At 47.7% G+C, this 18,000-nt stretch overlaps 1 protein-coding gene across 1 annotated transcript; it reads right to left on the bottom strand.

The window, feature by feature from the left end:
* Positions 1–4,636: 4,636 nt before the first annotated feature.
* Positions 4,637–17,933, bottom strand: CATSPER4 (cation channel sperm associated 4). The gene is made up of 12 exons (XM_016131929.2): positions 17,898–17,933; positions 17,463–17,501; positions 17,260–17,334; positions 16,672–16,815; positions 13,456–13,557; positions 8,886–8,983; positions 8,615–8,735; positions 8,274–8,407; positions 6,781–6,952; positions 5,837–6,048; positions 5,354–5,519; positions 4,637–4,733 (listed from the first exon to the last, which is right to left on the bottom strand). The coding sequence occupies exons 1-12, from the start codon at positions 17,931–17,933 to the stop codon at positions 4,680–4,682; spliced, it is 1,353 nt and encodes a 450-aa protein (XP_015987415.2). The 3' UTR covers positions 4,637–4,679.
* Positions 17,934–18,000: the final 67 nt, after the last annotated feature.

The following is an 18,000-nucleotide window of genomic DNA, read 5'->3' as shown; positions in this document are numbered from 1 at the left end:
CACATAGCCACGGCGAGTTCACTAATCCACAAGACCTTAGGCTCCAAAATATCGTTAAGTCAATCACCTCCACAAGCCCCGCCCTCGGCCCTAACAGATAGGCCAATCCCGCAGAGCGACAGGTCTCTCCTTACTCCCGCCTGGAGGATGACCGCATTGCGGAGTCTGGCTTCCCGGCTGGCTGCGCCAGAGGTGTGGTAGGTGGAGGCTGCAGCGGCGGCCAGGATCCCTCCCAAGGATGCCCACTCACTGGCTGGCACAGGCATCCAGCCCGCTTGTCACACAGGGTCACTCGGCGGTAGAGCATATCGCTGGTCAAATGGAACAGGTTGAAAGCCAGCGTCACCTCCAGAGGGGCCCCGTTGGCCCTCAGGCCCCAGAGCAGCCGGTTGCTGACTGGACAGCTGTGGGGAGAGGCAGCGTCACCCGCTGTTAGGAGCCGGCGGTGTAAATGAGCAAACATTAATTTCCCCTTTTGTGCTTGGCCTGTGTGCACGTAGATGCTGTGTCTCTTGCTGAGAACTTTACATGCCTTATTTCACTTCATCCTCATATCAATCCTAGAAGGAAGACAATACTTTTGTCCCCTCCCCTTTCTTTTCTTTATCTTCTTTTTTTAAAACATCTCTCTCCCTCTGTTTCTGTCTTCTCCTTCCTCTTTTCCTCCTTACTATTATTATTATTATTATTTTGATGGTGTGGTGGTAGTAATTCATGGCGAGGTAACTTTTATTTTATTTTTCTTTATTATTATTATTATTTTTCCTTATGCTGTCTCCTTTCGATAAAGTTTGTTTATTGACCGAGCATAGTTTATCAGTGATCATTTATAGGAATAATTGCTCCAAATATAAAAAGGAAACCTGTTACCGGTGGCAATGTAGGGATTGGTGGCAAACTCTGACAGACATCAAAAATTCTGAGTTAAGGAATTCAGAGATAGTGATCTGACCTGTCCACAATACTATCATGGTGATTTTTGGGGGGGATGACAATCACCTAAATGCAACCCCATCATTATAACTGCTAATATTTAGATAGACCCATGGTGTAGAGCCCATGGGCAGAAAGAAATTCTTACTATACGTAACTCTGTTCTAGGTTCTTGGGAGAATTAGGGAACACGAGTGAACAAAACAGACCAAAACCTCCTATTCTCTCGTGGGTGCAGGGAGACAGACAATAAACAATAAAAAAGTAAATAATGGTGTGTAGTAGTATAGAATGTAATTAGGAAGTAATAAGCAGATGGAAGAAAGAAATTGGGATCTAGAGTGGAGGAGCACAGGGTAGTTTGCAATTTTAAATAGCATGGATGGGGTAGAATGAAACTATTCATTGAAATAGTGGCATTTTAGAGGCTTATAGGAGATGAGAGTGTTCCATATGGGTATCAGGGAGTTGAAGGTTCTAGGAAGAGAAACTAGCCAATGCAAATGACTTTCCTTCCCATTTAGTTACCTGTCCACTCAGATGTTACCTCCTAGGTACTGGGGAGTCACCTCTCTGATTGCTGTCTCTTGTACTCTTGTACAAAGAATATTTAGTCTTATTACCCTGGGGCCTTTATTCTAGGACTCAATAAATCCATTCTACTTTCCTCCTTAATGGACCCAATCTTTTGTAAAGATGAGAAAACTAAGGCTCAGAGAGGTTAAGTAGGTTGTCCAAGTTTCTTCAAGTAGCAGCCTGGCTCCAGCATCCACCCATACTCTAACCACTAGGTTCTATTTTCTCTTGACAAAGGAGGAATTACATGCAAAGACAGACTTGGTGGTGGTTCAGAACCTGGACTCTGAAGCATGAATAGACCAACAGTGTGTCCTTGGTCAAGTCATTTAAATTCTATGAATCTTCTCTAATTCCTTCATCTGTAAAGTGGGAGAAATTATACTTCATAGGGTTGCTTTCCAGAATAAATAAAGTAATGAATGACTCACCGTGCTCTGTGAAGAATTGTTAATATTAGTGAATTACAACCTAGAAGTCAAGAGACCCAGCACCTTCTCTGTACCAGTAACTGTAGAGGGTAAGGACTTCGCTTTACTTATCTCTGCCCCCAGTGCTTATCAAGATCAGCCACTTATCAATTGTGTGAACTGAGCCTCAGTTTCTCTATCTTTAAAATGGGAATGAAAATATAACTATATGGATGTGGTTCCATAGTGTAGCAGTTAGCCCGTCTGCTTTACACACAGAAGGTCCTGGTTTCACACCCCAGTGGAGCCACAGCCCATTGTCTATGGCCATTCTACCCTGAACAAGCCTGATCCACTTCACTGGTGGTCATGAGGATTAAATGAGATAATGTACGTGAAGCATTTAGCACAGTATTAAGCATATAGTAGGTGCTCAATAAGTAGAACCTGCTATTGGTAATAATTATCCCCTCTGCTCCTCTCACCAAAACTGTTATCTGCTTCCTGGGTGCTTTGCCAAGGTGCTTTCCTGTCCCTGGAAAAAGTCATGGACTTACGGGAGTGATGAGACATGCAATTTCCTGCCACCTCTTGACATCTTTCTCCATACTGTCCTAGGAGCTCGGGATCCAGGACCGCATTCCAACCTCAGGCTTAGCAAGGCTCTGTGCTGGAGTAGGCCAGAGGAGGGCAGCAGGGGTCCAATCCCCTGGGCCCCCTCAGTTCTAGTCTGGCTTGGGAGAGAACTAGCCTGCTGAAACCCCAGACTATTGGCATGGCCCAGATGGGAAGGACAGACAAAAAGAGGGGAAACAGTTGAAATGACCAACAAAATGGAGGGAGTAAACAGGCAAAGATAATATCCTAGAAAATGAGCAATGGATGAGCAAAGCCAGAAGGCCCTTGGAGGTCATCCCATCATGCTCCTGCCTTCAAATTCATTGGTGCCTCAAGCCTTTCAGAGAATTTAGGGGTGGGGTGAGGGATGGCTGTGCTCACATCAGAGGATCTTCCTGTAGATGCTACTCAATCTTCCACCGCTTTCTTTCCCTTTCTGGACGGCCAGAAGAAGAGCTGTGAGAGCCCCCAGAGGAGGATAGATGAAAGGGTATATGTAAATACTCACCAGGCAGATTGAGGGCTCTTTCCCCAACAAATAGCAGCAGCAGCAGAAGCCACTGGCTGCCCATGGCTCTGCTGGTTGATGGTCCGGGAAGAGACTGGGAAGCAGTCCTAGCTAGAACAGGGAAACAACAGTGTCTCCAAGATAGTGAGGCACTGCTGGCACTTGTGCCGCCTCTCACCTGCTTGCTGAGTGTACCACCTCATCCCCAGTTGTCTAGACTCTTTCCCAGTAGCCCCCTGGGGGCTTTTCAGAGCTGGGAAAAGATCCATTAGGAGGTGGATGGAGGGTGGAGTTTCCCATCAGCTGCAATCAGTGGGCCTCTGGGGACACCCATTCTAATTGGTAAATATCCCCAAGGTTCTTAATTGTCAGTCTTTGCTGACAGCTGGGCAGAACTCTGGGCCTTCCAGCCTTCCCCCAACCCAACACCAGGGAACTTGAGTCTCAGTGACATGGCTGATCTCATCAGTCTCCCAACTCCCTGGCCATTTGATCTCAGAGCTGGAGATCAACCTCATCCCTTCCCTATTGCATAGATGGGGAAAATGAGGCCCAGTGACTTGCCTAAGGACCAGAATCCAGGTCTCCTATCCTCCAAGGCAGCTCTTCCTATTGCCCATGACTACCACAGCTTTCTCAGGCTCTCTGCATTGCCTACCTCCTGAAACTGCCGTGGCTCTCGATGGTGTTTGGTGTGAAAGTCTCAAAGGGGCCTCACAAGTCACAAGTTCCCCTCCAGATTTCATTAACCCGACCCCCAAACTCTTCTTGCTGTCTTGCAGTAAGCTTCAGTGCTCCTCTCTTCCAGAAAGCCTGCCAGGACCCACACTTGGTTCAGACATTCTTCCTTGCCCCAGGATGGAGCTTCTTGTACCTTCACAACTTGGTACAGAAAGCCACATCAGACAAGGGCTCCCCAGAATGAGGATCAGTCTCCTTCACCCTCAGACAAAGAGAAAGGGTAGGGCTGTCTTCTGCCTCAGACAGGGGTTTCCATCCATGAGGACCAGACTTTTACTTCCAAAATTTAGGACCCTAAGAGTAGAGATTATATCTATATGATTAAGTCAGAAATGTTCAGGGTGCAGATTCTCTCTCCCATAGACTGACTCTCCCAACTAACGATCAGGCTTTTGTGGGGCAAGATCTATTTTGCCCATCAGACCCTGGGCAAAGTTGCCCTAAGGGATTGGCTATCCATCAGTCAAACACATTGATCTCAACACAAACCTTTATTGTCAATACACAGATGCCTGGCCCCACTGGCCTTACTTTTCTTCTCTCAGTGCTTGGGCCCACGTAGGCCCCATCTAGATCTGGCCTAGAGCAGGGGGCCAGGGAAGCCCTTCCTTAGGCCAAATCCTGGCTGCCTTAGCCAGCACCTCCTCTGTGCTTATCCTTGCTGTAGGGCTCCCACTCTCATCCAGCATCCTGTTCCATCCTGACGCCTCTGGACCTGGGGCTCGCAGGCACAGGCCCTAGAGATGGCTGCCACCTCCACAGTGCCAGGCATCTGCCCAGGTGCAAGGGAGAAGATGGGCTCAGGCCATCTTGCTAAGTCATGCTAGGGATGCAGGAAGATGCAGCAGCAGGGTGTGTGTGCGCGCAGGCCCCTTGGCTCCAGTCCTGCCCTCTCAGCGGCTAGCCTTGTGCTTGTTAAGGAGTATATTTGTGTTAGAGTCATGAACCTGCAAACAGAGACATCTTGTCAATACCCTACCCCGACATGGCAGACACTCCCTTATTCTCTTCTCCAACCTCAAAAGGGCCCCATCCAGGCCTCCCATGGAAGTGCTTAATATGCCTAACTCTAGCCTGCCTAGTATCCTCTCTGAACTTGGGAGCCTAGGCTGTGGACATTCACAGGCTCCAGGTCTTTCTAGCCCAGTCAGGTGGTGTGGGAAGAAGAAACTAATATAGGTGTGTGCCTTTTTTCCTTCAGAAGCCTCCTCCCTTAGGCTTTGTATGTACCCTTGACAGGACCCAGGGGTCTTTTGTCATCAGTGGGCCTAAGTATCTGCCACTAAGCAGGAACTGAGCTGGCTCAAACCACACTAAGAAAGGGTAGGTTTGAGGGCACTAGTGTGGCATTGGCTCAATGGGTGGGGCCTGATGGAGCGGAGCCTCTCATAGAAGGACCATAACTCGATTGTTGGATTGGTGGTAACTGCTGGAGTGTGTGGGAGCCTAGAGGGCAGACCAGATCTTGAAATAGACAGAAACCTTGACCAATGTGGCAGAGGCTGGACTGGGTGGGGGGTGGGGGTCGCAATGTGAGCATAGATTGAATCAGAGAAGGAAGCTGCACCTTATCCATGTTGACGAGTGCAGTGATCAAGTCTTGCTGGCAAGCCATCTCTCGCAGGTCCAAGGAGGACTTGCTTTCAGCTGACACGCTCATTGACAGCTGTTTGTGCAACATCTCCTCCTCCTGCTCCTGGTTGAAGCGGATGGAGCGCACCTCCTCCACTATCCTGGGGGTGAAGGAGTGAGTGCATTCCAGGGTGGGGAAGAAGGCGGCAGCCCTCCCAACTTTTTCCCTGGTGTCCACCCACTTCGTCCTGCCCCCTCACTTTGACAGAAACTCAGACAGAGCTGTGCGCTCAAAACCGGGAGGTCTGGATCCCAGCTCCTCTACCAACAAGCTGAGGGGTCCCTGGGCAAGTCATTTAACCTCTCTGGGCCTCAGGGTCCACATTACAAAATGGTGAGAACATGAGGCCAGAAGAATCTGAGGCTCCGCTCAGTCCTAACTTATGGGACTCGAGAGTACCCCCAGTACCCCCCTTACCTGTTGAGTTCATCTCGTATCTCCTTGTACTGCATCAGGTTCTCCTGTATTGCCTCGAGCACCAAGCAAAAGTTGTCACATGTGTTTTCTGAGAGGTTCGACAGGGGCCCCCCCATAAGCGGTTCCTGGGGGAGGCCAGACACCTCCGCACGGGCCACCGCACAGTGCACCAGTGGCAGCTCGTTATCACTGTACTCCTCCTCCTTATCTGTCTGGGGAAGTGGAAATGGAGAGGGAACAGAAAGCTCAGCTAGCATCCCCTTCCTCAATCCCTTCCTGCTTCGCTTCAGGGAGGGCGAGTTCCTTAGGGCACCAGGATTCCTATGCCCCTCATTTAATCACCAGCCAATCTTAGCCTCCTTACTTTGCTGCGGGAGCTCGACTCTCTGGAAATTTTTACCCCTCTTTAAAACTGAGCTCCCCAACACCCCCCACCCCCGCCCGCCACTTCTAAAGCCAAATCTACCCTCAAGTCACAGTCCACAGTCCTCAACACTTTGAGAACTGCTCCCTCTTCCACCTCCCCCACATTTTGGAAGTTCTACCCCTGAATCAATAACACTGTAGCTAACATTTATTGAGTTCTTAGTATGTGTCAAGTACTGTTCATTTACCCATGTAGTTCTCATAACAGCCCTATGAGGTAAGTACTATCATGATTTCCATTTTAAGAAGAAATCAAAGCTTAGATTGGTTAAATGCCCTAAGGTCATCCAGATGCCCAGTTTTGAGTTGCCATAGAATCAAGACATCTAGGACATTCACACCCCTCAGAAGCCCCAGTTGTTGAATTGGCTCGCAAGGTGGGAGATGCTGCCTCCAGGTCCCTGGCCTGGCTTTCTCCAGGCCCTGGAGTGTGTGAGCACACACATATACACATACTGTCTAATCAGCACTCATACATACTCCCTCTTTCCTCCCTCTGCCCTCTCCATCTCACTCACCTCACTGAACTGCATTTGAATCTGTTGCCCCTGCTCTGCTTTCATCATTTGCTCCAGGTTGGTGGTCACCACGACGACCAACAGGTTGATGCCAATGAAGGCACCGATGGTGATGAAGATGACAAAGTAGAGGGCACCCCAAATCTCCATTGTGTACTCCCTCGTCTCTGTCCTGGAGATGCAGGCAGGGGTCCTATCACCGCGCTGGCCCTTTGAGCCTCAGTTTCCTCATCTATGAAATGGGGAAATTATCTCAAGGCCTACTGGGACTTCTGCTGCCTCACTGCTGTTATGCAGATCTAATGCCTACTCCTAATTGTCACAGCAGCCGCTCTTAGTGAGCACCTGCTGGACTGCCAAACAGTGGGGTGCTCAAGCCAACTCTGCAAGGTGGGGATTTGTACATCAGCATTATCAAATTTGATCTATTGGCTATGCTCTTTATTCATGTTTTTCTTATTATGAAAAGTAATTCAAGCTCATTATAGAAAGATCAGAAGAAAAATATATAGGAGAAAAATCCTACCTACTGTTAATACTTATGATAAATCTCCCGCAAAATATTTTCCCAAATAATAGTTCTCTTTCTCTCTCTCTCACTGTGTGTGTGTGTGTGTGTGTGTGTGTGTATGTAAACTGTGCCAAGCTCTATGCTAAGAGATTTATATAGATTTTCTCTATTGATCCTCACAGCAACCCATGACATAGTTAATATTGTGTTATAATCCCCGATTGATGGATGAGAAAACTGAGGCTTAGAAAAGGGATAAAGTAATTTACCCAAGGTTGCATGGCTAGTGTGGAGCAAAGATTCAAAAGCCCAGTCCACCTTCGCTGGGCACTCTATGGTTTCTCCACTACATACATCGTAATGGATAATGACAGCAGAAGCCCTTTACCAACTGGGCTTCTACTCTCACATAAAGGGGATGAAAAGAACTCAGTCAGTGGGACTCACTCCCTGGAGTGGACTGGAATAGGGTTTAGACTAAATGAGAAAGAGATAAAGAACAGAACTCAGGCAGCCATCTAGGACCACAAATGACCTTGGGCAGTGGGTTTAGAATAAATGAAATGAGACCCTAAGTTCCTAGAGGTCTAGGCTTGGTGGTCTCCAGTGTGGCATGGAAGGCTGCCCTGAGCCCTAGTGCAACCACATATGGCTCCCTTGCCCAAAGTCTGGCTATCCAACTGTTTAGCATGATGAGAGAAATTTCCATGAATAGGCTTCTGGTGGTACTGTGGTAGAGTTTCAAAGGGGACAAGGCTTCAAGTAGCCCACAAACCCAGAGGTCCCAGCCCTAGGGGTCTCCCCTCCTCCAGTGTAAAGCCCCAGGTACCCTCTTCCTGCTAGGCCATCCTCATCCCCAGCCCCTGAGCTCCACTCCCACCCAGAGCCCTTCTCCCTCCCCAGTCAGTATTTTGCTGCATGGGAGCCCAGCCCCTGCCTTGCTTGGCTGGGCTAGGGGCCCAGAAGCCCCACGGGGACTCACTGAAAGTTATCGTAGATGTCCACCCAGCCATCCTGGGTGATGCAGATGAAGAGGGTGTACAGGGCAACATGTAAGTTCTGGAAATGCATGGGCACAAATGCACCAAAGAGAGTGACCCCAAACACGGAGAACATCTGTCAGAGAGACCAAAGACCCACCTTGACTTCACCCAAGAGCCTTGGAGACAGGACATGCAAATGCCACGCAAATGAATGTTACCAAGGGAATCACAGGGATTCAGGCCCATAGGTCTCTCCTCTTCTCCAGACACCCCTATATTCCCAAAGACCCTGGGCCTGTTCAGGGAAGGACAGCAGCTGGGGGTGAGGGAGGGCACTGACCAGCATAAAGAAGAGGATGAGGGCCATGATATTGGTCATGTCGGGCACCGATTGCAGGATGACACGGATGATCCGGGCCAGGGGCTCCACCGCCATGCACACATGCACTAGACGAAGCACCCTGTGGGAGAGCCTCTCAGGGGTGCCCCTTGGCCCTTCCCAGACCCCTCTCCTCATTGCCACCCAACCCACACAGGCAAAACTAATCCCCAGCTAATAATGCCTCCCCCTTCCCCAGGGTCCCCTCTTTTCTCCAAAATTCCCAGCTCACCTGAGGGTGTAGGTGATAGAGATGATGTTGAGTTCATTAATGAAGAACCCCAGAAGCAAGATAAAGATGATAAGGAAGTTGAGGATGTTCCAGCCGTCCTGGGGAGGCGGGGCCAGCCCCAGCGGGGTCTGTCAGGCCCAGCCCATGGGGACATCCTGGGTCTGGTGTCCCCATACCCCAAGGATGGGGGCTCAATGTTCTTCTCACAGCAGGGCCAGTCATCTGCCATCCACTGCTATTTACTCATCCTGCTGCCCCCAAAACATGCCACCCAACATACATGCACTCACTGTCTCATACATGTGTCAACAGCCAAGTGCAGTCTCAGAGACACAAGGTAGAGATTCACATACATATAGCTAACTCCTAAACTGAGCATCCACCTTGACTAGGGCATTGCTGAAAATGACCTTGTCCTACAGTCAAGTGACATGAGAGTTCGGATGCTCCAGCCTTTGCACGACACACATTCCAATTAATAAGAAAATAAAAAAATACTAACACAATCATTAAATACCACTGTTCAGAGGTAAACTATCTCTCACTGTACAAGAGAGACAGAAAAATTTTACAAGTCCTTTATCTAATAAGGGACAAACTCATCTGGGAGTGGGAATGGGGGAAGGTGTGGAAATGGGGCAAGAAAGGTCACATGTATGAAAAATTCAAGCACAACCCCTAAAGAGGGCAATTTGCTCTAACAAATAAGAGAAGCATTTACCTTTTGACCAGTGACCCCACTTCTAGAAATCCGACCCACAGGAACTCTGATACAAGCACAAAATGATATTTGTATAAGTTTGAAAACAACCAAAGTGTCTAGCCATGGGACCCAGGTCGAATAAATTATGACACAATCATTCAATGGAGGACTGTGTAGCCGTAAAAAGAAAAATGAAAACATCTCCACGTACTAACACAGAAAGTTTTCCAAGATCCATTAAGTGACAAAAGCAAAGTGCAGGACAGTATTTATAGTATGCTACTGTTAGAAAAGGGAGGACTAAAAATATATACACATTTGCTTATGATTGCAAAGTAAACACGGGGAGGATAAACAAGTGACTATAAATACACAAAGATTATCTAGAGAGGGTCAGGGTGCGGAGAAAGCGATGAGAGGAAGGAGTGAAAGCTAGAACTCTGTGTGTGCTTTTCGGTATAGTTTTGACCCATATGTATTTGTATTAAATATTCAAAAATAAAACTTTTTAAATGAAAAAAGTGTTCTTTAATTTATTGGGCAGTCCTATAAACACAAACTCTCCTGGTGGGTGTCCCACATTCAGAGTATCCGTTCCTACACATGTACAAGGAGACACAAATCTACACAAGTTCAGAATCTTGAACCGGATTCTGACAATACAGGAGTTCTGCCCTGCTGGGCTCACAGATTACTTTACTTTGAAAAAGGTCATCAGGCAGTAAGTTTTAACTCCAGGTAAGAGAGATAAGTACATAGTATTAGGAAAACACAGAGCAACATGTAACCTAGCCTGGGAGAGACAGGACGACTTCCTGGAGGAGAGGACATCTGAATGAATCTTAAGCTGCAAGTAGAAGTAAAGCAAGTAAGTAAGCGGCAGGGAGCTTGGTAAACTAGGGGTCAGTGTGGACAAGGGCATGGAAGTGAGAAGCAGCAGCGAACGTGTGTGTACGTGTGTGTGTACACGTATGTGTGTATGTGTGTGTGCACATGTGTGTGCACATGTGTGTACGTGTGTGTACACGTGTGTGTGTGTGTGTGTGTGTGTGTGTGTGTGTGTTGGGGAATGCAATTACAAGGAGTTTGATGTAGCTGCAACATAAAGGGTGGGGCCAGGAGTGATGAGGCTGCAAAAATAAGCCAGGGTCACATCACAGAGCCCTTAATTAAGCACCATAAGGCATTTAGACCTGATCTTATAAACCAGCAGTCCCCATAGTTTTGGCACCAGGGACTGGTGCGCCTATGAGAATCTAATTCCTGATGATCTGAGGTGGAGCTGAGGTGGTGATGCTAGCTCTAGGGAGCGGCTGCAAATACAGATGAAGCTTCGCTCCCTTGCCTGCCACTCACCTCCTGCTACGCGGTCTGGTTCCTAACAGGCTACAGACTGGTGGTACCTGTCCGCTGCCCAGGGGTTGGGGACTCCCGCTATAAACAATTAGGAGTCACCGGGGCGTGTTAAGCATATTTTGGCTTGTGCCTTAGGAGGATTACTTTCATGGGAGGTGGGGAAACAGGAAGCCAAAGCAATATCTTGGTCAGAGAAAACAAGAGCTAGAAGAAGGGTAGCAGAAACGTAAGGGCAGCAAGAAATTTGAGAAATATTTAGGGGATGAAATAGTGATTGATAGTCTGTAGAGGTGAGGAGGAGGGAGTCACAAGAGTGCTATAGAAAAGAGAGAGTTGGGGCCAAAACTGGATCTCTAAGTGGCCGGGTGATATTTGAGATATTTACAGACTTTCCTTCTTTCTTTGTATTTTTCCTTTTTCCTTCCTTCACAACCCTCCTCCACTGCACCCAAGCAACAGGGAGCAGGCTTTGTGCACCAGGACCCAGGGGACAGAATGGGGGTAGAGGAGGAGGAGTCAGAAGCAGCTTCTAAAAGGCCCTGGCTTTTGGCACTGGGACCCTGACCGTGGATGAAGGTTAAGATTTGGGACGTCAGCTCTCAGACAGGGTGATTTTGCCCTCCAGGGTAAATCTGGCAATTTCTGAGGACATTCTATGTTGTCACAACTAAGAAGGTGTTAATGACATCTAGTAGTGAGGCAGGGTAGTTAGCCTAGGAAAGTTCTCTTCTCTCCAGGATGCAGCTCTGGAATTTTGCCTTAATCCCTTACTCAGCAGCTCTCCCTGTTTTGATTTCAAGCTGAGACTCTACCCTGAGAAACTAGCCAAGACTAGGAAGCAGGATGCATAGCCCTGAGAAAACAAAGGTATGCAATTCAGAAAGCTCAGGGAAGACTCTCTCTCTGAGCCACCCTCACTTTTCTCTTAAGTGTGTACTTTGGCTTTAATAAAATTTGCGCTTTCTGCTTGCTGTTTGTCATACCCTTGAATTCTTTTTGGGGGCATAAGACAAGAACCTGGTCACTGGACTCCTCTTGGGACTCCTACCCACGTTGAGCTCTCCAGCATCAGTGAGAAGATGCCAGGAATGCTGTTAAACATCTTGCAATGCATAGGACAGTCCCCACAACAAAGGGCTATACAGGCCAAAATGCCAATATTTATAGTGCTGAGGTTGAGACATCCTGGTTTAGAGGACAAGCAGAGGGGCTCAGAGAAACACAAGATCCTCAGGCTTGCTTCAGTTCTCCTATGCTAAGAAACATCGGGGCTTAGCCTTGAAAGTACAGGTACCTAACTGCTGCTGAAAGAAACGTCAGGATGATGCGAAGGAAGAAATGTTCCCTCTTACGAACAGATGTCTGCCTGTGTCCTGGAGCTAGTTCTGATAAAGGGGTGTATTAAAATCTTCACAAAAAGCACGGTACCTGCTCTCCTTCCGAGTGTGGAGACATGTAAATATGAATCATCCTATTCTTTTTTTTCTGTGAATAAACATCCTTTCAAGTATCATTTGCCCAAAGCAGTCTTTAAGACACCCAGGCTTCAGAATTTTGGTTCTAGATTCCACATTCTGTATACTAAAAAGTGAAACTTCTAACCCGTGGGAAGCTTATAACTTTAATTAGCTGTTCTAGTAACTATATTTAAATAATACTTCCTTTTTATAAACAAGCTTTTTTTTTTTTTTTCACCTGGGATAATTTTCTTTTTTTTTTCCTTTTTTTAAGCCTCTTCACTAAAATGCCCAAAGGCAAAATAAATCCTTGGCTCCTGAAGTCCTATTCAGACAAAGAATTTGAGTCTCTGTCTCATTAATGTAACTTTCAGACCCTTTTCCATCCAGACAGCTTCTTGATACTCTCCAGAAAGAGGGCCAGCAAACTCCAGCCCAGGGGCCAAATCTGAACAGCAGCCCTTTTAATATAAGATCCTCAGGATAAGAATGATTTTTATATTTTTTAATGATTGGGAGAGGTAAGAATCAAAAAAATAATATTGGTGACACGTGCAAATTATATAAAGTTCAAATTTCAGTGTCCATGAATGAGGTTATTTGGAGCACAGTCATGGCCATGAGGCTGCATGCTGTCTGTGGCTGCTTCCTGATCCCACAGCAGGGGGCAGTGTTTGCAACAGAGATAGATGGCTCACAAACCTTAAAATTTTACCTGGTCTTTTACAGAAAAAGTTTGCTGACTCCTTTTCTTGAACCCTGTAAATTAAGGTGGTTGCTCTCTATCTCATTTCTTAGTTAAGGAAATCAATGCTTTCCCAAGGTCACAGAACGAAGGAAGGCTAGAGCAGGGACTGGAACCCAGGGAGGCTGCACTTCTACTACAAGTCACTTTCTGGTGCATTACAGACATCTCAGAAGTAGTCAGTCTCTCTGCAAACACACACACACACACACTGAATTTGCAGGGCCAGGAGCACAGGAGTGGGTCCTGGGTGGGGTATGGTGGCTAAGGAGGAGTAGGGGTGATGGCAGGGAGGGGCTAGGATCTCACCTTCCAGAAAATCCAGAAGCCATTAAACCAGCCAAGGAGAACCTCACAGATAAGGATGGTCAACACAATGTCATCTATGGTAGAGAACAACTCATAGTGTTTCTACATGGAAGACAAAGAAAAAGAGAGGGGCAGAGAGGTCAGTGGGGCGGGGCCTAGGAGGGTCAGAGAGAGAGGACACTCGTGGAAGTGGGAAGGCTGTATTGCTGCTGCTCTTCATCCTCAGCACCCTTGTAGTACACTTCAAGCTCAATTTGCAAGCACACGCCAGACACCATGTATCATTTCACGCTATCATCACCATCGTCCTACAAAGTAGATTTTATTCTTATCTTATAGATGAGAAGAAATCGGAGAGGCGCCACTGGTCAGACAGTTAGCAATAAGGATTGTTGTCTGACTACAGACCTTTCCTCCTAACCTCTAGAGTAGGGATACTTGGAGAAAGGAGGTAGGTAGGGGAGAGGCAGAACAGGTTCCAAGACTGGGAGAAAAGGATGGAGGACACCAAGCCCCATCCTTCCTTCTTCGGTTGTTCTGGCCATTTCTGCTGATTCAGCTTCCCAAGTCTCTTAGGCCAGGCCCCACTGAACTCCTAGGTGTTCCCCTCTTCATGGGTCCAGGACATGTTTTCTGAGGGGATGGATTGATGGCTGGATGACTTGATGACTTTGAATAGTTTAAACCCAAACTCGCTTTCACCCAACCTAGATCTTATTCGCTTAGCTCCCATTAAACTGTGACCCCATTATGGTCTGTGACCCAATTAACAGTTCCCGGCCCCCTGACTCCACCCTGGTGGTTACCAAAGTCGCCTGAACTCCTCCCTTTCTTCACCTCCATGGCCAACAGACTCTGCCCCAAGGCTCACTGCCACACATGGAAGCCACCTACTACCCACACTTTGCCACCAGCCCTATCCACTGGCCAATGCAAGGCTAGACAGAGCTTCTTAAACCTAGAGGGGAGGTTAAAGTTTATGGGCTCTCTGCCTGTTCCAAATTCCCAAAGTGTATCATGGGCCAGGGATGTCAGCCTACAACAAAGAAGAGTTTTCTGTCCCCTCACCTGCCCTCTCAGCTCCACCCCACTGGCTACTAGAGTCAATAGTGGTTCACCATTTATCTTGACACTTTCCCTTCCATGACTTCTCTAAGTCATGGAGAAGTCAAGTCTATGGCTAAATCAGAGTTGCCTCCACAAGCCTTCCATGGCTCCCTAAGGTTCAAAACCAGCCTGGCATTCACAGGCCACTAGTATTTGAACTCATGAACACATCCTATACCAGAGCTTTCAGCTCTTTTGACTGAGACCCATAGTAAAAAATATATTTTACATTTTACAACATAATGCTCCCTCCCTCTCTCTCTTGCCCCCTCAACATACATATATGCAGACAATTTCCATTTCATTCTTTTCATTCTATATCACAATGTTGGCATATGTGCTCTGAACCGATTTCATGATCCATCAATGGATGTGATCTGCCTTCCTGTCTACTCATTCTGCAGACCTTAGCAATTGAGTTTCTGCCTCCACCACAACAGAGGCAGCTCTCAGAAAGGTCACAAAGAGCTAAATCCACAGGATACTTTATAGTTCTTATTGCCTTGTCTCTTAGCCACATCTGCCCTTGTGCCTGCTCCTCTGACAGAGCACTTTCCTGGTTTCTTCCCGCCCCTCTGGCACTCCTCCTCAGCCTCCCTTTGCACCTCTTCCTCCACTTTCAGCCCTTTATTTGGATGCTCTCCTCAGAGCTTTGTCTTGACCTCTTCTCATTCAATTCTCTCTCCCCAGGCAACCTCATCTATTCCTTTAGCTTTGGCGACCATCCACTCAGATGCTGGCAACTCTCATGTCACCGTCTCCATTCCAGTGCTCTCTGTGGCATTCCAGAGTGGTCCTCTAACCCTTCATGAGACATCTCTGTATGGATATTGCATGGGCATCTCAAACACTGTACAACTCAAACTGATTTCAGCATCCTCCCAAACCTGCTTGTCTTCCAATGTCCCCATGTCCCAACAAACAGCACCATCTCCACACAGTTGCTTAAGCTGGAAATGTAACTTTTTGTTCTTCCTTTCTCTATGTGCATGAGATGATGATGAACGTTTAACAAGGCAGCATGTGTAAGTGCTCACAAGGTGTTTGCTATAAAGAAAATCATTCTGGAAGGCCCATGGATTCTACTCCTAGGGACCTTTAGATGCATGTGGTCTCTTTTTACCCACTGCCCTTGTAATGGTCCAAGTACCATCATTTTCCACCTGAATATCCCCAACAAGGTCCTGCCTACTCCATCTTTCCCCAGTCTTGATTGTGGCAGCCAGTGTGAGTTTTCTAAAACACATGTCTGGCCATGTCACTTTCATGCTTTAAACCCTTCCTTGGCTTTCCAATGATGTAGGGTAAAGACTATCCTCCTCAACATAACTTAAAAGACCCTGCATGATCTCGCTGTTGACCACCTTTCTCAAATCATCAGCCACCACACTGGACATTTTAAAAATACTGATTTTAAATAGCACAATCTATGTACATAGTATACTCCTTGTAAGACAATGAAACATCGAGAATAAGACCAAAGTCATACTAGACTTCAAGTTGGACACATAAAACTCACATGCTATTTCTTCTGTCCCAAACACTTTTCCTCACCTCTCTCAGCCTGGCCAACCTCTACTCATTTTTTATTCTCAGCTTAATAGTCCCTTTCTCCAAAAAGCCTTCCAAGACACTCCCCCACCCCTGTCATATCAGGTTTGATGTCCTCTTTGAGCTCCCACATGCTCTGACACTCAGACATTTATAATGACACATTCATGTCTGTCTGAGACAGAACTGGGTCTGTTGTGTTCATACCTGGAACCCTGGAACCTAGCACAGTGCCTGGCACAGAGTGATTCTCTCTTAGTGTCTATTGGTTAAAATAGGATACCTTTTCCTACAAGACACCCATTTGTCTGTCTCTGCTAACACCATTTTTTTCCTGCTCTTCCTGTACAAATGCAATGCATTCCTCAAAACTGCCCCCCTGCCCCACAATGTCTTCCTTGATCTCTAGACCCCTGGAAGGTCAGAGCTGATAGGCCCCTGAAGAGCAGACAATCCAAACATCATGAGGACAGTTGAGGATCCTGAGGCCTAGAGGGGAAGTGCCTTGCCGAGGCCCGCCTTAGATGAGTAGGGGCAGAGGTCAGGCTGGAATCCCACCTGGCCAAGGACGGAGTTGGTGCGAAGCGCGATGGTGATGGCGTTGACCACCAGCAGCAGGGCCAGCAGCAGCTGGAAGGCCGGGTGTCTGAGCAGCCGCTTGATGTACAGGCGAGTGATGAACTCCTGTATCTCCCAGGCATCCTGGGAGAGGACGACGGACCTTCCTTCAGGCAGGTGTCACGGTAGGAGGCCTCTGCCTGGATGTTTGCTCTCTGTAAATGGGGGTCCCTGGGGAGCCACTATGGGAAGGGGGGAAGGGGCCTAAGAGAGGATCATGAATTGAGGGCATCAGTATAAAGGTCACTACCTAGATAGGTCACTGCAAGGGAGACTCTTTTAGGGTCTCTGTTGCTGAGTGATTGCCATTATATAGGAATCCCTGTGGAAGGCACTGACAGGCAGTTACTAACATATCATAGGGGGTGGGGTGACTGTAGGGATTATTTCTGGGGATTATCCTCTGGGGGGGGGACATTTAGAAGACAGAAGGGACAGAGTTATCATGAGGCCTATTGTCCTATGGGTGCAGCTGCAGAAGGGTCACCTGTGGGGGTGAAGGTGGCTGCAGCAAAGCCTCATCCTTACCTTTTTGCTAGTGATATCTTGGCGGTTGATGAGCACTTGCTCCTCTGTCCGGAAGTAGACATCATGAGTGGACCTCTGCAAGGGTGAAGAGAGGTCCTTTCAGGGTAGCCACTGCCCCTCCGGACCCAGGATGGTTCTCCTGTGCCCCTACTAGACCCCGGGATGCCCAACATGGGTGGTGGAGCCAGGCAGGGGCCACCTACCATGACATTCAAAGGTTTGATATTGGTGGTGTCAGGACACTGCTCTTAGTCTCCTCCCACTCTTCAAAGAAATTCCATTCCAAGCAGTCTTGCTCCCCCTCGTGGTGATATCATAGAGGCCTCTGTGATCTCCAGTCATCTGCATTCCACCAAGGAATTCCATTCTCGAGAGAAGCTCCTCCCACTGAAACCCCTTGGTATCCCACAGAGGAAGCCAGGGATACTAAGGCGCTTGGCTGGGGTCAGAGATCAGAGGTTGGTGGGAGCAAGTCAGTTCTCCTGCACAGCCTGGATAGAAACACTAGTGTGTCCCTGCTCTGATCTTGGAGCTGGAGGTGAGATTGGGCTAAGGAGAGGAGAAAAATGTTTCACCTCAAGATCCTTCTCCCAGCAGAGCACAACCTGCACCCCTCCCCACTGGTCACCCCATCCTACCATCCTTTTCTCCAGGAGCTCATCCTGCCCTTCCATGCAAGGTATGTTCCCCATCTAGAGAGTGTAAGGTTGGTCTTTATTTCTTACTTTGTCCCCCTGGGGA

The sequence above is a fragment of the Rousettus aegyptiacus genome, unplaced genomic scaffold (genome assembly GCF_014176215.1).
Source record: "Rousettus aegyptiacus isolate mRouAeg1 unplaced genomic scaffold, mRouAeg1.p scaffold_m13_p_1, whole genome shotgun sequence".
Lineage (NCBI taxonomy): Eukaryota > Metazoa > Chordata > Mammalia > Chiroptera > Pteropodidae > Rousettus > Rousettus aegyptiacus.
The sequence above is the reverse complement of the archived record's forward strand: the minus strand, read 5'-3'. Positions and strand labels throughout refer to the sequence as shown.